The sequence below is a fragment of the Sturnira hondurensis genome, unplaced genomic scaffold, assembly GCF_014824575.4.
Source record: "Sturnira hondurensis isolate 20B ecotype Veracruz unplaced genomic scaffold, ASM1482457v3 Scaffold0012488, whole genome shotgun sequence".
Taxonomy (NCBI): domain Eukaryota; kingdom Metazoa; phylum Chordata; class Mammalia; order Chiroptera; family Phyllostomidae; genus Sturnira; species Sturnira hondurensis.
The window spans coordinates 1,010,747-1,037,169 of NW_028085119.1; the positions used below are offsets into that span (position 1 = coordinate 1,010,747).

A 26,423-nucleotide genomic window follows, 5' to 3' on the forward strand; every position below is an offset into this window, starting at 1 on the left:
ACCATAGCCACTAGCCACTTGTGGCAGTTAAAATTTAAATTACTTAGAAAAGGTAACCAAAAATTCCGTTTCTCAGGAGTACTTAGTTCCAGTGCTCAGTAGTCTGATACAGCCCAGGCCCACAGAAAACTCTGTTGGACAGCACTGCTCTGGATATTTTAAGAGAGATTTCAAGCTATAACCCAAAAGGTAGACAGGTGGGCAGGGTATCTTTATTTTTTTACTTTCAGAATTTCTAACTTAGTGATAAGTTTTTTCAGGTACTCACTACATGTTGGCTTGTTAATATCATTTATTAAAAATATATTAGAATTCGTAATTTTTTGGTTAGGAAATTTTGCCTTTATCACAAAGATTGTAACCACAAGATATATTTCAATATCTAGAGATAGCACAAATAAATTTAAAAATCAGTCTCCATCCAAGAAGTTCAGTGTAAAATTAGGGAGTACATTTTTCTTGAACATAAATTGTTCTTAAAATTATATACTAGCAGGGGCTTGTTTAAGAAAAGTAAGAAGATGAAAACTATGAACCATAAAATGGCAAAAAATACAAATCTATCAGCAATTTAATCTAAAAAACTAAGCAAACAAGGAGAACCGACAGAGTCATGGATACAGAGCATTTTGATGGTTGCCAGATGGGAGCGGGAGTGGGGGAGAGTGGGTAAAGTGGTGAGGGGATTAAGAAGTACAAATAGGTGGCTGCAGAATAGCCATGGGGATGTAAAGTACAGTGTAGGAAATGGAGTAGCCAAAGAATTTATAACCATGTCCATGAACAAGGTGTGGGGATTATATGAGGGAGTGGGGACGGGGTGCTGGGTGAAGGGGGGACAAAAGGGAAAAATCAGGACAACTGTAACAGCATAATCAATAAAATACAATTTTAAAAATTTATATACCAGCAGTCAGGTTTCCCAGATGATGCCAAAGAGCTAAATTTAGGTATAATATAGTTTCAGATTTTAAAGAAAAATAGTGAGAAACAATTTTTAAAACTTGAACACGTAAATATAGCAAACACTTTTAAATGATGGTTTGATTTAGATCAATAGATTTATTGTTGGGACTCTCATACATTGAATCTTCGTTTTCATTATATAAAACCTCTAAGTAGGCCATGGGTAAGAATCTCCAACCTGGATATTTTTTTAAAGATTTTATTTATTTATTTATCTTTTGAGGGGAAAGAGAGAGGGAGAGAAACATCGATGTATGGTTGCCCTTTGTGCATCCCCTGCTGGGAAATGGCCTGCAGGGAACTGGCCTGCAACCCAGGCATGTGCCCTGACTAGGAATGGAACTGTGATCCTCTGGTTCACAGGCTTGTGTTCAATCCACTGAGCTACACCAGCCAGGGCCATCCAACCTGGATTTGATCCTAAAATTTCTTCAAACATTTTAAGATAAATAACTTGGATGTTTTTCACCATTTTATTACATTACTAGGTGCTAAGTAACCTGATCTGATCATAAACCTATTCTTAAGAGAAATGTCACATTAGGTTTTGGCATTACTCTTCACAAAAAAAGGATGTCTTGTTTAATTGAGTAAGCCTTTTTTCTTTGTCTTTTTCTCCTGTGTATGTGTGTGTACAGAGCAAGATTTGAACTTCTCTGTTCTCCACTTTTTAATAAATGTATAGAAGCAATCAGAGCACTCTTAGAACAAAGTGGATTTACAGCAGATGATATCAACAAGGTAATACTTTTATATTTTTCTTATTTATTTTAGGATTAATTTCAGACTTGGAATTTATGTAATAGCCCCGTGGTACTTAAAGAATATTTTTATGAATTTAAATATTTCCCAAGCTTGTATTAATAAGGAAAATTGATTAAATTTTGATTAATGACTCTAGTGATATTCATATCAGTTTCCTAGCAGAAAAAAATAGTTTCTGTTCAGTATATTTTTTAGTATGTAAACAATGACTGACAGATATTTGAATGTTTGCCATGTGTCAAACACTATTTCTAAGTGTTCTGAGTGTTGTACTTGGATTTATTCATTGAATGCTCACCAACAACTCATGAAGTATGTGCTCTTATTTATTCCCATTTTATAAATGAAGGCACCAAAGTGCAAAGAGGTAAATGATTTCTTGGGGAGCATGTGGTTAGTGGTACACCCAGGATTTGACTCAGTGTAGTTCCCGAGTCTACCCATAACCGTACACCACACTGCTCCCCTCTGCTGGCATAAGAAAACATTTTGAGAACTTCAAAAACGTTCAAATTTTTAAATTTTTTCATTAAGGATATTTATATTCATTTAAAGTATATGTGAAGTTTAAAATTTCATAATTAAAATTGTAAGTATTCATATAAGAAAGCTCGGAAAAATACGAAAAGGCAACAAGTGTTATATTTTAGAATATTTCAAACTAATTTAATTTGTACAATTTTGAATTTTATTTTCTTCATATAACATAACCAATTTCTTTCCCTGTATTTCTGGATAGTCTTCATCAGCTCAATGTTAAATAGATTCTTAATATCCTAGAAAAGAAAAGGCACTGTAAATGATTTCATTTTTCCATTGTGGACACCTAAACTGGGTCTTCTCTGCCCTCAGAACAGTGATGCCCATCTTTGGGCTTCGGCTTTTACCATGGTTAGGGCTGTTCCTTAGAGTGGATTCCCACTGTAAGATTTTGGGGTCAAAGAGTTTAAATAGTTTAAGACTATATTTTTTACCTTCAGTTACTTCCCAAAAATGTTAAATTAACTAACACTCCTATCAGAAATATGAATATACATTACTTTATTGGCTCTGAGTTTTATCATTTAAAGATGAATTTTCCATCAAAGAGTTGAAAAAAAGATTTTTACTTGATATTTTATTGATTAAAGGATTATTTTTAATTTTTATGTAATATGTATAAATATTTCATATTTGCCAATTTAATCATTTAAATCTATATTTTTAAAATTTGTGCAAATGCTTTATATAATTAGAATATTAGCTGTTATTTACTGTGGTCTTCTGAAGCATGTAGTTTACTGTTCAATTTTGGTTTTATTAGGGTGAAAGCTATTGGGCACACTGAAGTTTCACGTATTTATCTATTTATACTCTTGGTCTGTTAGATAGACCAAAAGATTTCTTCAGCTGCTTCTAAGTTTATAAATTCCATCCTTGTTCTGGTATATGACAAATATTTAATACTAAATTCTTTCAATTTGTAGTTTAAAAGTTTTTATATTTTAATTATTTTGGTATTGCTATATAATGAAAGTCATTTTTTTTTGCAATTCAGTAAGTAATTTTTGGGATCATTTCTAATATGTCAAGCTTTGTGCTATGTACTTGGAAGTTAGGGGGTGGATTATGAAGAATAAGATAAGAGTATACAATGGTAGCAAAATGGTGGTGGGAAATGAATGGGCTTGAAGACAGACACACCTGAATCAGAAGACTCACAGTGCTAATAGTTGCAGAGTGGGCAAATCAAGACTTATTTGGGAAATAAGACTTATTTCCCAAGTCTTTTTTTTTTTTAAAGATTTTATTTATTTATTTATCTTTAACTTGTTCTGGAGGGTTGTTATGAAGAAAAAATGAAATATTGTGTATGGCATGTTATGGGTGATCTATTAATGTAAGTTCTCTTCATTAACCGGTCATAGAGCCCTGACATTCAGATATCGTAAATGGTACAGTTCTCAATTGTTTGAATAGAAGGCGAATACGTTGTTAGGATTTAAAGTGTTGTTAAAGATTCACTTCCAGATATTTCTAAAATACAGGCCTTTGAGAACTTAAAAAAGTTGAGTTGTCTCTTTAGTTTGTCGCCTGTAACAAATAGCCCCCAAATCTCAGTGGTTTTCTACATGAACAGTTTTTTCTCCCTTGTGGCTCCTGTGGGCAGCCCAAGGTGGCTAGAGGTCCAGTGACGTGGTTTTTCTCATTCTGTGACCCAGGCTAAAGAAGCAGCTAATTGGGACATGCAGTTCCTCCCAGGGCAGAGGGGGAAGAGGAAGAAAGCTTGCAGAACATGCACATCTGCTTAGCTATGTGCACTTGAGTGTATTCACATTCAGTTGTCCAAGCTAGACAGGCTGGGCCTGACAGTAGGGCTGGGAAACCTACTTCACTACAAAGAGGGGTTCAAAGTCAGGGCAATAGCAATGGGCAGTGGTGTCTAATCCTCTTACAGAGAAGGAAGGAATGATTGAATTTAAAATCCGTAAAACATTTTATCTGCACAATAGCACCAAGAGGTAGACACTATTATCTCCATTTTCAAATGGGAAAAGTAAGAGGTTTCCAAAGAGGTTGAGTCCTTGCTTCAAGTCCTAATGCTGGCATATGAGCGATGGTGCTAGGGTTAAAACTCAGGCAGTATACTTCTGTACCCATGCTCTTTCTGTATTCTTACGCCTGTTGCCTTTCTTATTTTAGTATCTGTAAGTCCTGGAAGTCTAGTGTTTGGAGCATTTGGTTTTTCCAGAGGGAATCTCTGACTCATGCTTGAAAGAACATGTCTGGTGTCTGGCCTTCTGAGGGCAGGAAGCTTCAAGGTTCCTTCTCTTTAAAATGAAGACTTTCCCTCATTCCCCTTGTTTTCAGCATCATGCCTACTTTGTGCCCAAGTCCCATAATTCTGTGGTCCAGACCTTGGTCTCTTGGGAGAAGGTGCTGGTGGCCACCTCTCTGGGTTAAGGGAATGGTGAGGGTTCAGTAATTCTATGCCATGCTTTCATGCTTTCACTTCCATGCTTCACCCTTGCTTTGTGTAGGCTTGGTGCTTCCGACTCCCTAGCCACTCTGAGATATTATGTGTCAAACCACTTTGCTTTTTCTCTTTGGTTGTGTGAAACTTCATCTGACTTGAGACAATTAAATCTCTCCTTTCCAGCTTCTAAAATGTGTTAAAATTTCAAACTCAAGATCTCTCTTCCATTGATATCTTCTTAAATCCCTTTACTCTCAGTTTAGTTGACTTATGGAAGGGCATATCAATGAATTAATATAATCAATCTCTCCCTCCATTTTAACCAAGTTCCCAGGCTTTACAACTGCATCTTTTTTACCCTCAACCAAGGACATTTCCCTTCACTTTTTTAGAGAGAGAGAGAGAGGAAGGGAGAGAGAGAAACATTGATGCGAGAGAAGTGTTGATTGGCTGCCTTCACACGTACCCAGACTGGGATTCTGTGTCAAGACCAGAGGTGGCACGCATTCAGACTGGGGATGAACTGACAGCCTAGACATGTACCCTGACCAGGAATCGAACCACAGCCTTTTGGTTACAGGAGGCACTCCAACCTCTGAGCCACACTGACCAGGGCTACAACTGCAGTTTTAATAATGTATTAAACAGTACATTTATTAAATACATTTAAATACTATTAAATGTATTTAATAGTATTTCATTGCATTGTGTATCATAATTTATAAAACTAATTTTTGACATTGGTTGTATAGGTTATTTTGGTTTTATAAATAGCAGTCTTTGTGGCTTTGTGAACATTCTTACTTTCCTGAAAATTAAATTTGGGGGTTAATTCTGAAATTTTAAGATTTAATATTTATTACCAAATTGCTCATCAAAAAGCAATTTATTTTCTGAGTAGGTGTAAACCTTCATTATTAACATTGCAGTTTTTAAAAATTTTTATGCATATTTTTCTTCCAGAGAGCTTTAGAATTATTTTTCAAGTTCTTGCATAAAATCTCTAGGAATGAGCAAATCAATCCTTTATAGGGACAGAAATATTGGTAATGTTTATGTGGAATACAATGTCAGAAAAACAGTATTTGATTTATATCTATGCTAATGTTATTCCTACAGGTGATATTTAAAAAGTCAGTTTCTTTCTATACATAGAAAAATACACAATTAGCCCTGGCTGGTGTAGCTCAGTGGATTGAGCGCAGGCCTGTGAACCAGACGATTGCAGTTTGTTTCCCAGTCAGGGCCCATGCCTGGGTTGCAGGCCAGTTCCCGGCAGGGGACACACTAGAGGCAACCATACATTGATGTTTCTCTCCCTCTCTCCTTCCCTTCCCCTCTAAAGATAAATAAATAAAATCTTAAAAAAAAAGAAAAATACACAATTAGGCTAGCTAGCAGCCATGTAGTACTATTGAGTTACCTGTACCATTACTTTCTTCAAAAAAGAAGTGTTGTGCTCCCTACTATTTTTATTGGAACACCCACCCTTCTTGGTCTTCCATTCTCCCACTAAATAGAGAGGTGGGTTTAAAGAGCTTTAAAAGTTTCACACTGAGCTCTGTTGTAAGAAAGCACGAGCACAAGTGTGACTATTAATGGCAAATGCCCACTAGATGGTGTGAGGGCCACAACAGGTCGTGGTGGGTGTGCCACCTACAGACAGGAGCTGTCCCAGTCCAGTGGGGCAGCTGCTGCCCACCTGCCGATGGCTATCTTTCAGGAAAGCGAGCTAGTGCTATTGGAACCTTTGGCTTTTTAAGAGAAGTTCAAAATAAGGACTCTTAATTAAAAAATTGTAATGTTTAAATGTTAGTAACTAATACAGAACTTATTAAAACATTGTATGGAGAGATAAAACATGTCTTGCCTGATATAATTTGCAAGTTGCTACCTTGCACCCTCCAGTACAGAGGGTTTTGTTTTTTGATGTTCGTTTTTAGTATTGTTCCTGGGCTACAGGTGCTTATTAAAATTAATTGAATACTTTTTCATCATTTTAAGTATTCCAGATTAGTATATAATACATGGATGTTCTCTGTTTCTCAAGAATTCTAAAGATTTTATTTGAAACTGATTTCTGAAGTGTTTCTGTAATTTTCCTAATTTCTCTTTATTGCTTCAATTTTGAATCTTGAGTATTTTATAGACCTATTTCATAATGATTTCTTGAAATTTGAACATACAGCTTTGCATAAGGTCCTTGTAATCTTTTTAAATATATTTTATTGACTATACCATTACAGTTCTATTCCCCCTTTCATTCCCCTCCACCCTGCACCCCCCCCACCATTCCCCCCCTTTAGTTTATGACCACGTGTCTCAAGTTCTTTAGATTCTATATTTCCCCTACTATTCTTGCCCTCCCCCCTATCTGTTTTCTACCTACTGTCTATGCTATTTTCTGTACCTTCTCCCCCCTTCTCCTCCTCCCACTCCCCTGTTGCTAACCCTCCATGTGTTCTTCATTTCTATGGTTCCACTCCTGATCTAGCTGTCCTCTTGGTTTGCTTTTGTTTTAGGTGTGGTTGTTAATAACTGTGAGTTTGCTGTCCTTTCACTGTTCATATTTTTCATCTTCTTTTTCTTATATAAGTCCCTTTAGCATTTCATATAATAAGGGCTTGGTGATGATGAACTCCTTGAACTTGACCTTATCTGAGAAGCACTTTATCTGTCCTTCCATTCTAAATGAAAGTTTTGCTGGATAAAGCAATCTTGGCTGTAGGTCTTTGGATTTCATGACTTGGAATACTTCTTTCCAGCCCCTTCTTGCCTGTAAGGTCTCTTTTGAGAAATCCGCTGACAGTCTGATGGGAACTCCTTTGTAGGTGACTGTCCCCTTATCTCTTGCTGCTTCTAGGATTCTCTCCTTCATTTTAATCTTGGCTAATGTAATTATGATGTGCCTTGGTGTGTTCCTTCTTGGGTCCAACTTCTTTGGGACTCTCTGAGCTTCCTGGATTTCCTGGAAGTCTATTTCCTTTGCCAGATTAGGGAAGTTCTCCTTTATTATTTGTTCAAATAAGTTTTCCACTCATGGCTGTTTCTTTTCTCCTTCTGGTACCCCTATAATTCGGATGTTGGAACGTTTAAAGATGTCCTGGAGGTTCCTAAGCCTCTCCTCATTTTTTTGAATTCTTGTTACTTCACATTTTTCTGTTTGGTCATTTCTTTCTTCCTTTTGGTTCACTCCCTTGATTTGAGTCCCAGTTTCCTTTCCATCACTGTTGGTTTCCTGTGCATTTCCCTTCATTTCAATTAGTTTAGCCCTCATATGTTCCCCCAATTTGTGACTAAAATCAGCCAGTTCTCTGAGCATCCTAATCACCAGTGTTTTGAACTGTGCACCTGAGAGGTTTGCTATTTCTTTTTCGCTTAGAGTTATTGGCTCTGGGGCTTTGAGTTCTTCTTGAACCATGTTTTGTACTGTTTGTGCCTGTTATGTATGAGGAGCAGAGCCCTAGGTGTTCACCAGGGTGGGGCAACTCAGTCGCTGGGCTGTGATACTGTGTGTGGGAGCAGAGTCCAAAAGGGGCAATGGCAGTCCCCTCTGCTGTCTCCCACCTCCGGACTCGCGCGGTTCATCCCACTGCGTGCGGATGTGCCACTGCGGTCAGCCTGCCCTGCACCCTCACTGGGTCTGCCCAACACTACCCCGGCTGCCTGGGTGCCTGGGGTCGGGGGGTGTCTTTCCTGCCCGACCCTGCTCCGCTGCTGGCTCCACCCCTCTTACTGGTCTGGCTGAATGGTTCATTGTTGTCGGACTTCCTTATAGTTCAATTTTCTGTTCTTTGGCTGTGTCTTTGTTTACCAAACCTTTGTTGTATTCAAACTTGGTTGTGGGAAAAGGCATAGTGTTTCTACCTACACCTCCATCTTGGCAGAAGTCTGTCCTTGTAATTTTAAAAAAGATTTTATTTATTTTCAGAGAAATGAGAAGGGAGAAGGACAGAGGGAGAGGAACATTGATGTGAGTGAGAAACATCCATCTGTTGCCTCTGACACGCTCCTAACCCGGGACCTGGCCTGAAACCCAGGCATGTGTCTGGCAGGAATTTAACTGGTGGCGCCCAACACACTGAGCCACACCAGTCAGGACATAATTTTTTATTTTATGTAGCTTTTGATACTAAAATTTAAAAGTATAAAAAAGTTATTTGAATTAAAACAAATTTTTCTTTTTTTTCTTTTTGAGTTTTTCTATTTTCTTCCTTCCCTGATTGACAGATAATGGTATTATTATTTACTCCAACTTCTGCCACTAACACCCCCCCCAAAAAACATTCTCAGATTTTTTTTCAAGTTGTGTTTTTCTCTATTCAAATTGGTTTAATTCTGCTTTTTTTTTCCAACCTTCCCAGGACACTTTCATTATTTTTCTGAACTCTTATATTGAATGCTAACTCATTTATTTAATTTAATTTTTCCCTAATAAAAAGATTAACTGCCGTTTTAATTATTAATGGCCTTAGTATTATTCCACTAACTTTGATAGATTTTTATTTTCTTTATTTTCAGAATAACCTGTAGTATTTTTTTCCTCATTGTTTAGATTCATATTTTCAAATACCCAAGTAGTTAAGGTTGTTTGGTTTTTTAATAGTTTATTTTATTAAATTGCAGTGAAAATTGTAGTTGAAAAGGCATTAAAATAGTTATTTTTGTTTGAAAGATGTATTTCCTATTAAAATTTAAGTTTTCAAAAGGAATCTCATATTACAGACTAGTGCTTAAAGAATTTATCTAAAACTTGATGGTTAATATTATCATCAATAATAACACATCATTCATACTTTTTTTACCCTTTAAAAAATGTCAAAACCTAAGATTTTGGGGGGGTAGTTCATAGTAACATTTATTGCTTATTAATAAAGCTTTTCAATGTCAAGTATGAAAAATTGGATAAGACATAGTCTACACTCTCCTTTTAAAAAAAATTTACAATGGGTTTATTTAAAGATTTTCTTTCTTTATTTTTTTTTAGAGAGGGGGAAGGGAGGGAGAGAGGGAGAGAAACATCACTGTGTGGTTGCCTCTTGCAACCCCCTACAGGGGACCTGGCCCACAACCCAGGCATGTGCCGTGACTGGGAATCAAATTGGCAACCGTTTGGTTCAGAGGCTTGCACTCAAGCCACTGAGCCAGACCAGCCAGGGCCATAGTCTACATTTTTTACCTCCTGGCAAGATTTTAGAGAAGACTTCTTTTTACTAACCTTCAAAACAGACCTTTTAGGGAACTTGGCTATAGCAAACATACTTTTCCTTTCTTTTCTTTTTTTTTTTTTTTAATCTTCACCCAAGGATGTGTGTATTGGTTTTTTCAAAGAGAGAGAAACATTGATGTGAGAGAAACATCCATTTGTTGACTCCTTTATTTGGTTCAATCTGGGGGTGGAACCCACAGCCTAGTATGTGCCCTGACCAGAAATTGAACTCACAACCTCTTGATGTGTACAGGATGACATGCCAACCAACTGAGCCACCTGGCAAGGGCACGTGCTTGTCTCTTTTATGTTTGAGTCCCTCAGCTGTGTTCCTCATACCCTGTCATTTCACACCTAATGTTACCGAGGCCTAGTTTTCATCAGTTGGTCCTCTTCTCCAACATACTGAGCTTTGAGAACATCCATAAAAGGACTGTGAAATAAGAAGTGATTATTGATGATTTTTCTTCTGAGTATTTTATCTTTTTAGATGTTACTGTAAATGAGATTGTCTTCCTAATATCTCTTTCCATTAATTCATTGTTAGTGTATAGAAATAATTTTAAGTGATTTTTTATAGGTATGAACTTAGTAGTGTCATTTTGTTCATTGTTTTCTGCCCATTTTTTAGTTAATTTGTGTCGTCTTTGCCGCCTTTGGTGATTTGATGATTTTTTTTGCAGTGATGTGTTTTAATTTCTTTTTATTTTTTATTTATCTGCTATAGGTTTTTGTTTTGTGGTCACCACAAGCTTATGTAAATCATCTTAAAATTATAATAGCCTATTTTAAGCTGATAACTTTGAACATACAAATATCTCTACATTTTCACTCCACCTGCCACATTTTATGTTTTTTTAAAGATTTTATTTATTAATTTTTAGAGGGGAAGGGAGAGAGAACGAGGGAGATAAACATTAATGTGTGAGAGAAATATCGATCCATTGCCTCTCACAGGCTCCCAGCCAGAGCCCTGGTCCACAACCCAAGCATGTGCTCGGACCAGGAATTGAACCAGCTACCTTTCAGTTTGCAGGATGATGCCCAAGCCCCCAGAGCCACACTACTCAGGGTACATTTTATGTTTTTGATATCACAATTTATATCTTCTCGTATTGTATATCCATTAACAGATTATTGTAGTTAGTTATTTTTAAGGCTTTTGTCATGTAATCTTTATACTAGAGTTTTGACTTACCACCACATTACAATATTAGACTACTCTGAATTTATATATTTACCTTTATCAGTTAGTTTTGTGCTTTCTTATGTTCTAATGTTACTAATCAGCATTTCTGTTAAACTTGAAGAACTCCCTTTAACACTTTTTTGTGAGGTCTGTCTAGTGGTGATGAACTCTTCCAGCTTTTATTTGAGTATAAAAACTTTCTCCTTCAGTTCTAAAGGACCACTGCTGGGTAGAGGGTTCTTGGCTGACAGTTTTTTTTTCTTGCAGCACTTTGAATATCTCCCATCTGGCTTGCAAGATTTCTGTTGACATACCTACTTAATAGTCTTATGGGGGTTCCCTGGTATATATAAAGTTGCTTTTCTCTCACCGCTTTTAAGATTCTTCTTTAACTTTTGATAATGTTATTATAATGTGCATTGATTTGGGTCTCTTTAGATTCATCTTAATTTTGGTACTTTTGGGGCTTACTGGATCTGGATGTATGTTTTATTCCCCAGTTTATGGAAGCTTTTCTTTATGGTCATTATTTCTTTGAATCAGCTTTTTGCCCTTTTCTCTCTCCTCCTTTTCAGACCCTTTTAATGTATATACTGGTCCATTTATTCTTGTCCCATAATCCCCTTAAGCTGTCTTTATTCTTTTTTACTTTTTTTTGCCTTCCTGAATGGATGAATTCCTCTGCCCTGTATTTGAGTTTAGTGATCCTTTCTTTTGCTTGATGTACAGTTGAACCCCCCTGTTGAACTTTTTAGTTCAAGTATTATAATCTTCAGCTCTACAATTTCAGTTTGGTATTCCATTATATTTTCTACCTCTTTGCTGGAATTCTCACTTTATTCATGCATTACTGTCCTGACTTCAGTGAACATCTTTATTACTGTTATTTTGAACTCTCTATCAGCTAAATTGCTTATCATTGTTTCATTAAGATCAGTTTTTGGAGATATATTTGTTATTTTGTTTGGAACAAATTTACCTGTATCTTCATTTATCTTGACTCCTTGTGTTGCTTTCTATGCATTACATAAAACTGCCAGTTCTTCCAGTCTTGACAGGCTGGTTTTGTGTAGGAAATGAACCTTGTCAATCAGGCCTACCCTAGTTCCTTCTTGCCCCTCAAACCTTTGTGTACATCTACGCTACCATCTTTGTTCTCATTGGACCTTAGTAGTTGAGGCTGTGCCAAGACCATCCCAGTCAGCATCTAGTCATAGGCTGATTAGAAGCCAGACCCTGAGGCTGCAGCTATGATAGATAGAATGTGGTCAGACTGCTTCTGGGGAGGAACTGGGAACTGGGCCTTTTTGTCTGCTCCCTCCCAGGTGTAGTGCCGTGGGGAATGAGATGCTTCTTCCCTGGATTTAAGTGTTTGCTACAGTCCTGTGAACGCAAGCCTATTCACTATCAGAGCCAGGTGATTTAGGGGACAAACTCAAAAAGGAGCAATTTTACATAAAGTTTTTCAGTGACAATGATTTATACATAAACTTATATGGTAAGTATAACAAAATAATATTAAAATATAGTTTCTTATAGCATTACATGTGATCAAGGTGTGTCAGCCTGTTATCAGCCTGTTACACTTAATTTTGAGAAAAAATGTTCTAAAAGTAAGAAACTGAAAATTATTTTTACTTTTTAGGTTGTCCTTTGTGGAGGGTCTTCTCGAATTCCGAGGCTACAACAACTGATTAAAGATCTTTTCCCAGCTGTCGAGCTTCTAAATTCTATCCTTCCCGATGAGGTTATCCCTATTGGTGCAGCTATAGAAGCGGGAATACTTATTGGGAAAGAAAACCTTTTAGTGGAAGACTCTCTTAAGATAGAGTGTTCAGCCAAAGATATTTTAGTTAAGGTACATTTAGCTTTTCTTTTCTGTAAAAGTGATATAAATTCGATGCCATAAGTTTTCGTGCATACCATGTTTTTACAATAAAGCTTTATGTACTGGTACAAATTTTAAATTTATATTTATACTTATAATTTTACTTTTAATGGGTTTTATATATTTAAGTTAGTATATATGTGCCGTATTAATTCCTTAATTAATTGTAACTTTAATCATAAATTTCTTATATAGGTAGAGAGATGTTTCGATTTTTTTTAATCCTTACCCAAGGATATATTCATTGATTTAGAAAGGGTGAGGGAAGAGACAGAGAAAAATATCATTGTGAGAGAGAAACATTGATCGGTTGCCTGTCATATGCACCTGGACTAGGATCAAACCCGCAACCTTTTGGTGTACGGGACAGCGCTCCAACTAACTGAGCCACTCAGCCAGGCTGTTTTAATTTGTTTTTAAAGTGGGTTGGTATTAAGGATTATTTCTATTTTACTCTCTTGTCTGTCTATATTTTGCAACAAGTATCAGCAAGAAATGTATATTACATTTTTAATAGGAATGGTTTTTTATAATTGTAACAATAAATATCAAGGGATATGCATATTATTTTCCTGCTTATTAGGGAGTTGATGAATCAGGAGCCAACAGTTTTACAGTACTGTTTCCATCAGGGACTCCTTTGCCAGCTCGAAGACAACACACATTACAAGCCCCTGGAAGTATATCTTCAGTGTGCCTCGAACTCTATGAGTCTGAGGGGAAAAACTCTGCAAAAGAGGAAAACAAGTTTGCACAGGTGAATACGAACATTGGATTATAAATTAGTCACATGAAACTGTTTAGCTTTTCTTTGTGGATTAAATTCAGTTTAATATTAATTAATAGAAAATGTATAAGACATCTAACATGTTTTTATGAATGAATTACTTTCACTTACTTGTTTCTATAAGAAAGAAGAAATAGGCAATTTTCATTTGAAAGTGTCAGGAAAATATAAACTTGGATTTATATTCTGTCTGTCTGAGCCCTTGACCCTCCTTGGTGGTACAGTGTGTGGCAGGGGAAATGACATTTTTTGTTTGCTAAATGCCAGATGCTGTACTGTGCACTTTACATATTCTCAAAATGCTGTGAGGTAGACATTATGTGCATTTTATAGATGATTAAGAAACAGGCTTATGGTAGTAAATACCTTATTTTCTTGGCTGAGCTGATTTGTCCTCAGGTTGGTTTTATACTTGGGCCCATGTTGTTTCCATTAAACCATGTTGTTTCTGATTCGGGGGTGGGGGTTGCTTTTCAAAATACCACACATTTCATACTATATAGTCCCCTCTTACCATTTTAAAAGAGTGAGAGGAGCGATGTTATTTGCTTAGAACATGCCCAAGAAATATGGTTACATGAAAATATGCACACGCAAGGACTACAGGACCATATTTATCATGGGATATCATTTGTATTTCATTAAAAAGAGTGAAGGCATGGGTCCATGTGAGGGAAGAGGTGTTGGGTAGATGTGTGTAAGTATGTAGATAGCTGTAGGTATTTGAACTGTTAAGGAAGCTTAACGTGGCTGGTTTTGAAGATACCAAGAGGGCTTGGGGATTTTTGTTTTTGTTTTCTTGTTTTTTGTTTTACTTTTTAATACTTCATACTGAATTTTTTATAAACATCACAGGACATGAGCATGAATTACTTTTTTAAAAAGATTTTATTTATTTTTAGAGAGAGGAAGGAAGAGAGAAAGAGTAGGACAGAAACATCAATGCGTGATTGCCTTTCACACACCCCCTACTGGGGACCCAGCCAGCAAACCAGGCGTGTGCCCAAAGAGTTCCTGGGAATGGAACCAGCAACTCTTTGGTTTGCAGTCCAGCGCTCAGTCCACCGGGCCACACCAGTCAGGACAGCATGAATTACTTTTATGTAAAAATAAAACAGTAGGTGACAAAAGAGAATGTGTATCTTCAGCTTTATAACTATTTTCTGATTTCAACAAAAGAATAATGAAAACACACATGTATAACTTGTGTGGGCTCCACCTCAGGCTTAACATCTTAAAATCTACGGGAGTAGGGCTCCTTCACCTAGTAAAGGTTTCAAAAGCTCATCCAGATGTTTTTGTTGTGTGTTACTATCTAAGCACTTGCCCGTGTGCCACATTTCTAACCTCAGATGCAGTCTTGGTACTCCCTTAGCTTCTCTTTCTCATACGCTTATCACCTTTTCACATACTACTGTGAGACTCTGCAACTACTATCAGCATTTCCTATAATACACACACACGTATACATATACATACACACACAGATGTCAGAAGGAAAGGAGTTAGTCACACACATTGAACTTGGGAAGAGAATCTTTTAGAGAAGCCGTCTATTCAAACCTCGTCCTTTACAAATGAGTAAAGCAAGATTCTTCATGCCATGCTTAAGGTCATAAAACTTGATAATGACAGAATTTGAAAAGTTACTTCTAAACTTTTGGTTTATTAGTTTACCTGTCTTTAGGAAACAGGAATTTTGTGATAAAGTCATTAGTATCTGTAACTTATAAATGTAAGCTTAGTTGCACAAAAGAATTTACCACAGATTTCTTTCAACTGTGTTTTTCAAGTGTATGTTTTCCAATTTAAGACATTTAAATTTTTTAAAGTATATATAGAAGGCTTACCCATGTATAATTTGCATGTTACTGGTTTGGCTTAATTACTAAAAAGAAAAGTAGTCTACAATCATTTTAATCTAGGACATGGCATTTAAGAGGGACAAATGTATTAGTTATCTTCTGTGCCCTCCTGGAGGAGATTTTTCATTTCATAGTTAAGAACACTTAATCCAATTTTAGGACTTTGATAACTGGTAGGAAAATTGGAAACTGCCTTATTTTAAAAGTTTTATTTCAGTAATGAGTAGGATTGGTCCTATTGGAATAATTGATGCATCTGTTTATTAATATGTCAAAGTACTGAATCCTCTTTGTGTTGTTCCCATATAAACAGGTTATACTCCAGGATTTAAATAAAAAAGAAAATGGATTACATGACATATTAGCTGTTCTGACTATGAAAAGGTACGAAATTAAACTACTGCTGCTGCTAAGAAAATTCACTTCGAAACTTGACCTTTTCTGTTAGTTTGTTGATTCTTCAGCCATTGTTCTTCTGGGGAAATCATTTAGTCAAAACTTACAAATTTTTTTTTTAAGATTTTATTTATTTGTCTTTAGAGAGGAAGGGAAGGAGAGAAATATCAATGTATGGTTGCTTCTTGTGAGTCCCCTGCTGGGAACTGGCCTGCTACCCAGGCATGTGGCCTGACTGGGAATCGAACTGCGCTCGTGTGGTTCGCAGGCCTGCGCTCAATCCACTGAGCTACACCAGCCAGGCCTAAAACTTACAAATATTTTATTAGTGATTTACATTTCTTTTTTGCCCTGCAGAAATACTGTATTTTACAAAGAAAAGTATATCTCAGTTCATTTGTATTCTAAATTTTTTATGAACTCTTTAATTATTTTGGGTGTAGTCAACCAAAAAACTGTTTCATGCAAGTTGGGATATAATTTTTATTAATTTTAAATATAACTTTCTAAGATTTACAGAATTCATATTATTTGTCCTGTGAAAGGATAGTTTAATTCAATGTTGCTACAGAAAATCTCTACTGCATAATTCCAGCTGTTACCATTTCCCTAACAGCAGTTCATCCTTAAGAATATGTCTTGCAAGTACATCATTTTAAAATGAACATTCAGGACAATTCATAGACCATACTTAGTGAGAATACTGAATTTATTAGGGTGAGGTTTGCCTTGGCCTGGGCTTGAAAATGGAATGGTGCATCTTGAGCTTGAACAAAGTCTTGAACTTGAAATCTTCATCATGGTGGGTTTTCAAGGAATCCAACTTTTGTCTCAATGGTCTAGGAGGAAATTTTTTTTAAAAACTACATAATTATAGCATATGATACTAAATTTAGAGACACTGAAATTGTGTTTCTTCCTTGTCCTAATACTCTTCTTTCAAAAATTAAAATTTTATTCTTCATTAATTAATTTAATTTCTTGAGGACTTTCTGTTTTTATAAAATGAGCTTATGGAGTGTTCTTTTTTGTTCATTTAGGGACGGATCTTTACATGTGACGTGCACAGATCAAGAGACTGGAAAATGTGAAGTAGTCACTATTGAGGTGGCATCTTAGTGTTTTAAAAAAACAGAATTTTTTAGAACTAAAATCTCAACATTATTTGGTTTTGTTTGTAAGTGATGTTTATATTAAAATACTTTTGGATGAACAATATGTATCATCTATGTTTCTATTAAACTACAATATATTGATAAATGTTGCAACCCTTTTTTGTTTTTTGTTTAAGATGAATCATTAGTGGGAAATACAAGGGACTTTTTCTATCATGAAGGTATTTAAAATTAAATTGAGTGGATTGAAGAGTATTTTACTGGGAACTTAACATTGTGTTCTTAAAAGTATTTCACTTCTGTAACTTCAAATTTTAAAAAGTCTACTATTAGATGAGTAACTAAGAACAATTGAAAAGTCTTTGGTATTAAATGAAAAAATTTCATAACCAAGTACGAAGTAAAATGCCATTTTTGCTTAAAAGATCAAAGTAAACTCATAAACTCAACAATTTTGTTTGGATGTACATGTGACGCACAGAACAGCCTAAAAGACTAAACAGCAAATTCTTCTTTTGTGAAGGGAAATATAGGGGATGTGCTTTTACTTCAACTTTTTCTTTGTACAGTTTTTTAAAGTATATTTTATTATGTTGTTACAGTTGTCCCATTTTTTCTCCCCTTTATCCCCACTCCACCCTCCGCCCCCTTCCCATCAGAATTCCTCCCGCTTACTTCATGTCCGTGGGTCGTACATACAAGTTTTTCAGCTCCTCCATTTCCTCTACTGTTCTTACCCCCCCTGTCTATTTTGTACCTTACCATTTATGATTCTTCTTCCCTGTACCTTTTCCCCCATTCTCCCCTCCCCTTCCCTGCTGATAACCTTCCATGTGATCTCCATTTCTGTGATTCTATTCTGTTCTATTTGCTTAGTTTGTTTTGTTTTGTTTTGTTTTTACATTCAGTTGTTGATAGTTGGGAGTTTGCCGTCATTTTACTGTTTATATTTTTGATCATCTTTTTTTTTTCTGTAGATAAGGCCCTTCCACATTTTACATAATAAGAGCTGGATGATGATTAACCTCTTTAATTTGACCTCACCTGAGAAGCACTTTATCTGCCCTTCCATTCTAAATGACAGCTTTGCTGGATAGAGTCATCTTGGATGTAGGTCCTTGCCTTTCATGACTTTGAATACTTCTTTCCAGCCCCTTCTTGCCTGCAAGGTTTCTTTTGAGAAATCAGCCAATAGCCTTATCAGAACTCTTTTGTAGGTAACTCTTTCCTTTTCTTTTGCTGCTTACAAGATTTTCTCATCTTTAATCTTGGGTAATTTACTTATGATGTGTCTTGGCATGTTCGTCCTTGGGTCCAACTTCTTTGGGACTCTGAGCTTCCTGGACTTCCTGGAAGTCTCTTTCCTTTGCCAGGTTGGGGAATTTCTCCTTCATTATTTTTTCAAATAACTTTTCAATTTTTTGCTCTTCCTCTTCTCTTTTTGGCACCCCAATGATTTGGATGTTGGAATGTTTATAGTTCTCCCAGAGGTTCCTAAGCCTCTCCTCATGTTTTTGAATTCTTGCTTCTTCATTCCATTCAGGTTGGATGTTTATTTCTTCCTTCATTCCAAATCAATGATTTGAGTCCCAGTTTCCTCCCCTTCACTGTTGGTTCCTTTTGTATATTTTTCTTTATTCAGTTTACATAGCCTTCACTTCTTCCTCTACTCTGCAACCACACTCAGCCATTTCTGTGAGCATCTTGATTGCCAGTGTTTTGAACTCTGCATCTGCTAGATTGTCTTTCTCTTCATCCCATAGTTCTTTTTCTGGAGTTTTGGTCTGTTCTTTCATTTAGGCCATATTTTGTTGTTTCAGCATGCCTGTTACATAGTAAGAGGCAGAGCCTTAGGTATTTACCAGGGCAGGGCAACCCACATCACTGCATTGTGGTGCTATATGTGGGGGAGGGGCCCAAGAGGGAACCATGCTGCTTGCTTAGCTCTCCTCCCACTTTCAGTCACTTCCTCCACTACCCATAAGCAAATTGGGCCCTTCTGGTGCTGATTCCCAGGTGGGTGGGTTTGTATACATTCTAGGACCCTGTGGGTCTCTCCAGTGAACTCTCCTGTGAGGCTAAGAGTTTCTTCCACTGCTGCAATCCCCACAGGTTGTTATAGCCAGAGGTTTTGAGGCTTTAGTTTCCCACTCTGGAACCCTGGGTTGTGCGGTCCGTCTCGCTCCCCCATTGTTCCTCCCAGCTTATGAGCACTTGAATGTGGGATCACCTGGTCTGCCAGCTGCCCTCTTGCCCAGCCAGGTCTGTTGTATTGCCCATATTCTCTGCCCTAGCTGCCTGTCTTCACCTCTCCTGCTGGTCTGGATGAATATTTCTTCTTTAACTCCTTGGTTGTTGGATTTTCACACAGTCCAATTTTATGGCAGTTCTGGTTGTTTTTGTTTTTGAATTTGTTGTTACCCTTCTTTTGGTCATGCAAGGAAGCAGAAGGTATCTACCTATACCTCCATCTTGGGCCAAAGGTCAAACTTCTCTTTCTACAGTTTTACTTAGTTTGATTGTTTCCTCTTACAAACAAACATAGGTTCTTTTGAAATGAAAAAAAATGTGTATTTTAAAGAGGGCAAGCTACATTCTGTTCATCAGAAAATATTCACTAGGACATTGAGATCCTCAGTGGGTTAGTAACGAAAAACTTATTCTCTGCGTAAAAGAAGACAACTAATCTGCCTGTATTGAGGAAACAGGGGGAAGATGAGTAGCGCACATTAGACTCCAGATCTTATTACCAACAGAGGATTTTCCATCTATTTCTCTCCAAAGGCTCAGTAGACTCGAGAAGAGGAAATATCTTTATTCAGTGGCAAAAATCAAAAACTGTTTTGTTTTTTACCTGTTCAGACTTTGTGGTTGTGCTTTATTATTGTAGTTAGCATTTGTGGATATAGATAACAGTATCTTTCTAAAGATACAGAGACCAAAAGTAAATTTTTTCACAATTGCTCTGCATCAGATTATTGACGGAAGCACGAAGAGAACTCAGGTATGAGTCGAAGTTCAAAAAAAAGCAGCCTTTTGATTAGTCCTACCTTCTTAAGGCTGAGTACTTAGTTAAATCTTAGGATTTTTCCCCAAAGTTATAAAAACTGAAATAAAATAATCGTATGTGTAAGTCATTAAGTTTTCAGAAAACAGGAAAATACCAACTCAGGTAGTTGAACTGCTAAATCTAAATGTTTTCAGTTATCTTTGGAAAAGTGTGTTAAGATTTTACTTTGAAATTAGTAGTGTTAGCTCTTTTTATTATTAGATCAGGGATTAGCAAACCATGGCCAGTGTGTTAGTTCTACCCCACACCTGATTTTGTAAATAAAATGTTATTAGAACATAGCCACACTGAATTGTGCATGTATTGTTTGTGGCTGTTTTCACACCGTAATGATAGAGTGAATAATTGCAACAGAGACTGTGACCTACAAAGCTTAAAGTATTTATAGTCTGGTTCTTTACAGAAAAGTTTTTTACCCCCTAAGTAGATATTGAAACTTGTAGAATCAAATATCATAAAGGTTTATTCAAGAGTTTTCTTTTTTCCCTGGCTGGGTGGCTCAGTTGGTTAGAGTGTCATCCTGTACACCAAAAGGTTGGAGGTTTGATCCCAGGGTAGGTCTCAGATTCAGTTCTGGGCTGGGGTGCATGCAGAAGGCAACCAATTGATGTTTCTCTCACATCAATGTTTTTCTCTCCCTCCCTCTCTCTCTAAAATCAATAGGCATATCTTTAGGTGAGAATTAGTTAAAAAAATAACTGTAATAATTTACTTATTTGACTGCTTTCACCACTACTAGATTATTAAGCGCTGTAAGAGCCGAGACTCTCATCTCCATGATCACTGCGTCCCAGCCTAGAGAATAGTGCCTGACACAGGTGTTCAGTAAGTGTCTACATGTCAGTGAGTTACACGAAAGGAAAAATTACAGTGTCATCTTTGTGTCCCATGGGAACGTGGCCAGTAAGGACATCTGCATATTTTATGGTTTGTTGATAAGGAGAGAAATACCACTGCTTCTGACTTTATTGGTCAGATTTGTGTGTATTTTCCCCCAAACATGGCAAATTTGATATTGTCATCAAAACTGCTGTTACCTAATGAAATACACTCTCAAATTTTCTTCCATTTTCAGATGACAAGCTATTTTTTTAAATTTGTGTAAGATTCTCCAATTAAATGTTCTAGCATTTTTTTATTTTTCAAGGTGAAAATAGCTTTAACATTCTTCTGATCATAAAATGATACATGTTAATTATAAAAGTAAAACTAAAAAAGAAGAAAATATAAAACATCTTACATTCTACCACCCAGGGTAACAACTGTTCAGATATTTTTGGTGAAAGTCTTAATCTTTTTCATGCATATGCCCGTTATTTTTGCCATGTCACATATGTATTTAAAACTTGAGCATTTCCACCAGCAAAAGGTTTTGTCAGATTGCCATAATTTTGCCTATTTATACATCGGAACAGCTTAAAGAACAGGACCATATAGAAAAATAGAAAGAAATGCCCATATGCTACTGCGGAAGTCTTGGGAGGCCACAGAGTGTGTTGTCACAGACCGACAGCCTTTCCATGTGTGAGAGTGACTGTCCGAGCACAGGTCCTATGGGGCAGTGTCAGGGTTTCTACAGCGAGTGGCCATGTAACATGTATAACAACACTAGTGTTGATTTGCTTTTATTCACTATCTTTTTCAATTCTCATCTCCCCACAACTCCATGAGTAGTTATAATGCATAGTGAGTACTATGGCATGTATTTCTGTGGTCTAGATGTGGAAGTAGATTCAAAGAAGTGAAATAATTTACCCAAGGTCTCAAAGTAAATAAACTGAATTTTGAACTAATATTCAGATTTTTTTAAACATTTTTTGATTGCTTACTATTATAAGCATGTTACGTGTATTATTTCAATTAATTTGACATTTCCAGTTTCCATTCTAGATTCTTCTCTGCCTCTTGAAGAAAAGTATTTATTTAAATGGAAGAGTAGACACTTCATGGACCTCATGTTTTCAGTGGTCTTTATGAAAAAAATTATGGAGTACAGGCATACCTTATTTTTCCCTTGAGGACACTGGTGTGACTATCTCTCAGTTGCTTTTAATTTTCCTCTCCACGTACAGCCAGGGTTTACCAAAACTCTTAAACTGTTTAGTCTCAGAACTCCTTTACACTCTTAAAAATAACTGAGAACCAAAAGAGCATTCGTTTATATTGGTGATAAATATATTATTTCTACCATATAGAAATTAAAACCAAGAGACTTAAAGTAACTATTCACTTTTAAATAAAACATTTTATGAAAAATAACTTTCATGAAAAAGGAATGGCATTTTTTTGTATTTTACGAAATCTTTATACTATCTGACTCACCAAGATAGCTCTGTCCTAGTACCTGCTTCTTCAATCCTCAATACCCAAGTTGTGTACCTCTGAAAAACTTCCCCATATACTCATGAAAGGAGAATCAAGAAGCCAGGAAACATCTTGGTATTATGAAAATTGTTTTGAACTTAGGAGCCTCTGAAGGATTCTGAGTGCCGGTAACCCACTTTGAGAGTTGCTGCTCTACATGATAGACACAGTGATGCCTGTTAAAGAAACAAGGCCTAATCAACTCCCTGGGATTGATGGGATTCCAGACTAGGAAAATGAAGGAAACAGTTGACTTACAAAAGAGTTGAATACATTTGTTCTGTAAATTTTTTCTGAAACTGATGTAGACCCCCCAAAATAGACAAGATAACTACAGATTTTGATAAGTGCGTTTAAGGGAGCAAAGAAGAAAGAATGGAAAACAGGAAGTACCTACTTTAGATAGGACAACCAAGAGTGGCCTCTGAAAAAGTGACGTTTAAGCTAAGACCCAAATGATAAGAAGGGAGTCACGTGAAGAACCAGGGAGCATATCCTCTAAACTAGGAAGTGATTTAGACTTGCTTTAAGTTCCTTATTTCCGCTCTGGCTGGTGTAGCGCAGTGGATTGAGCACGGGCCTGTGAACCAGATGATCGTGGTTCGATTCCCAGTCAGGGCACATGCCTGGGTTGCAGGACAATTTCCGGCAGGGGCCAGTTCCCAGCACGGGATGCACGAGAAGCAACCATACATTGATATTTCTCTTCCTCTCTCCTTCCCTTCCCCTCTAAAAATAAATAAATAAAATATTTTTTTTTAAAAAGTTACTTATTTCCTTGTTCATTTTATCTGTTCCTCCCAGGTCGTTCTCTTTTATCTCCAGTTACATTCCCAGCACCTCATAAAGTGCCTGGCACAGAGGAGATGCACAGTAAACGATGTCTGGATGAAAAATAGTCCCAGAGGATAATGATCAAAGGGGAAAGTGGCACAAAGTAGGTTAGGGAGGCAGGGTTTAGATCACATAAGGCCACCTAGACAATCCAAAGGTTTGAATTTTACTCTGGTCCTTTGTGAAATATTTAAAAGCAGGCAAAGGAAATGTTTTTCTTTTATGTTTTAAGGTCAGTTGTGGTTATGTGGAAAGTGGATTGGAGGGTAGCAATAGTGGCAATGAAACCAGGTAGGCTTTTACAGGACTCCAGTTGAGAAATGATGGCCTGTACCACTAAGATAATAGCAGTAGCAATGGGGAAACAGGGCAGAAGTGAGGTCTGTGAGAAAGTACCAGCCATGTAATATGAAAAATAGAGACATTTTTAGGAGAGGATACAAGATATAAGAAACATTGTACATAGGACAATGATACCTCATGATTCATCTCCAGCTGTAGGAAATCTGGCTCATTAGTATCAGTCTGAATCAAGACCTTAGCAACTGCAGCATGATACTCCTTTTGCTCTGGTAACAAGCCGTGAAACAAATTCTGCCACGACACAGTTCATGCCAAGATCCTGTGTCTGAATCTCAGACACAGTAGTTTTTGGAATCCTCGGATCGGCTTCTAGTCCTTGTACTGTCAATTGCTGATCTTTGTTGATTGCAGCCCATACACAGTCAACATTCTCAGGTGCTCTGCTTGTTGCAGACCTTCCAGAACATGGATCACTTTCAACAGGTTCTCAACCACCTTTGAAGCTTTTGTGCCACAACTTTACTTGCACTGCACTCATTGCATTGTCCCCAAAAGCCTTCTGAGTCATCCGAATAGTTTCCATAGAGGAAATGTTTAAGCTTAATGCAAATCTGATGCAGATTCATTGCTCTACTCACTCAGTCATCTTGAATGTGACAGCCCCACAGTACTCATGCTCACTCAATGGCATCTACCGCCCCCACTGACTAGTGCAGTGAAGTCATCACTGTTCACACACTCACATTCCAGTCCACTCTCCTTGGCTGTCAGTTTATATCAATGTTGTGCAAACTGTTCTTGTTATATTATCAATGGCCTGACTTTTTCTAGACAGACCTATTTTGGACATGCCATTGACATGACTTCCTAATGGAATTTGTTTGGAGAATGTGAGGAGAGAGTGACTCAAGGCTACCTAGATTTCCTTCTTAAACACCTGAATAGATGGTGCCAGTGTATTGAGATGAGAAAGTTTGTGGGGAGAACCGGGTTTGGTGGCAAAAATCAAGGGTACTTTTATGAGTATGTTCAATTTGAGGTGTTTGTACAGCACCTCAGTGGATATGTCAGTTAGGCACTACGGATATTAAGGTCTGGAATTCAGGACAGAGATCAGGGCTAGAGACAAAAGGCATGAAGATGATAAAGATGGTATTTAAATCCATGGGAACTGAGGCAGTCATTCAGGGAGAGAGCATAAGAGAAATGTCTCAGGGCGTAGCCCTGAGAAACCCTAGCATTTAGGTTAGATAGAGGAAAGGCAGCCAGAAAGGGGAGTGAAAAGTTGCCATTGAGGTAGAAGGAAGACCAGAAAAGAAGTTGCGTAAGAATGGATACTCAAGAGGTGCTGTCAGAACTTACAGTGAGTACACTTAGAAAGAAGGGGTGAGAGAAGCCCTGATTAGGAGGTAAGGCTCTACCCAAGTCCTCTCCCCTTATCCATCACCTTGATAAAGAGGAATAAAAGGTCCTATCCAACCCTATCACAGGAGGTTCTTTGTGATACGGTTCTTGTCCACTTCTCAAGCCTCATTGCTCATCATTTCCTCCTATTCTAATTCATAACTTTGAGTATTCCTTGCTCCCTATCCCCAGGTCTTTGGTCTCTGCCCCTTGCTTAGAAAATAGCTACACTTCCCCCATCTTTGGTAGAATTTCTGCTTAAATTTGTAAAGATGGTAAGTTTAAATTTTTTACTTCAAAAATTATCCCCAGATAATTTATATTTATCTTCCTATACATTTTTTACACAGTTGAAACTTTGTATATTTTACAAGTTTTTGTTTTGCTTAACATATTAAATAAACCCCATGATACTAAAGGCTTCCTAAAGATCTTTTGTAATGGCTAGACACTATTTTATAATGGAAACAAATATTAATTTCTTTAGCGTTCTGTGTTTATTTCCGATAATTGCAAAATCTATAGATGCTTTAAAATATTTTTGTATCTTTTTATGTAAATTTATTTTTAAAATCCTTGGTAGATGGCAAACTGCTTTTTAAAAAATATATATTTTATTGATTATGCTGTTACAGTTGTCCCATTTTCCCCCCATCACTCCCCTCCACCCTGCATACCCCCTCCCACCCACATACCCCCCCTTTAGTTCATGTTCATGTGTCATAAGTTCTTTGGCTTCTACCTTTCCCATACTATTCTTACCCTCTCCCTGTCTATTTTCTGCCTACCATCTATGCTACTTATTCTTTGTACGTTTTCCTCCTCTCCCCCCCTCCTACTCCCTTGTTGATAACCCTCCATGTGATCTCCATTTTTGTGGTTCTGTTTCAGTTCTAGTTTTTTTTTAATTTTATTTATTTATTTATTTTTTGAAGGGAAGGGAAGGAGAGAGGGAGAGAAATATCAATGTATGGTTGCTTCTCATGCATGCCCTGCTGGGAATTGGCCCCTGCTGGGAACTGGCTTGCAACCCAGGCATGTGCCCTGACTGGGAATCAAACTGTGACCTTTTGGTTCACAGGCCCATGCTCAATCCACTGAGCTACACCAGCCAGGGCCCAGTTCAGTTTTTTGCTTAGTTTATTTTTGGTTTTGTTTTAAGTGTGGTTGTTAATTATGAGTTTGCTGTCATTTTACTGTACATGTCTTTTATCTTCTTCTTCTTAAATAAGTCCTTTTAACATTTTGTATAATATGTTAAATTATGTAAGGGCTTGGTGAGGATAAACTCCTTTAACTTGACCTTATCTGA

At 37.0% G+C, this 26,423-nt stretch overlaps 1 protein-coding gene across 2 annotated transcripts in view; it reads left to right on the forward strand.

Moving 5' to 3' along the window:
• HSPA14 (heat shock protein family A (Hsp70) member 14) overlaps positions 1 to 17,281 on the forward strand; it is a 35,552-nt gene extending 18,271 nt beyond the window's left edge. Inside the window, exons 10-14 of one of the 2 annotated variants that reach the window (XR_005068615.1) lie at positions 1,605 to 1,707; positions 12,731 to 12,943; positions 13,606 to 13,730; positions 15,939 to 16,009; positions 17,062 to 17,281. Coding sequence is in view for 1 of the 2 variants with exons in the window: in XM_037060733.1 (XP_036916628.1) it covers positions 1,605 to 1,707; positions 12,731 to 12,943; positions 13,557 to 13,730; positions 15,939 to 16,009; positions 17,062 to 17,140 (640 nt within the window). In the remaining variant the exon portion in view is untranslated. Of the gene's footprint in view, positions 1 to 1,604; positions 1,708 to 12,730; positions 12,944 to 13,556; positions 13,731 to 15,938; positions 16,010 to 17,061 lie in introns of both variants that reach the window. The other variant, XM_037060733.1, reaches the window with a different exon arrangement.
• Positions 17,282 to 26,423: the final 9,142 nt, after the last annotated feature.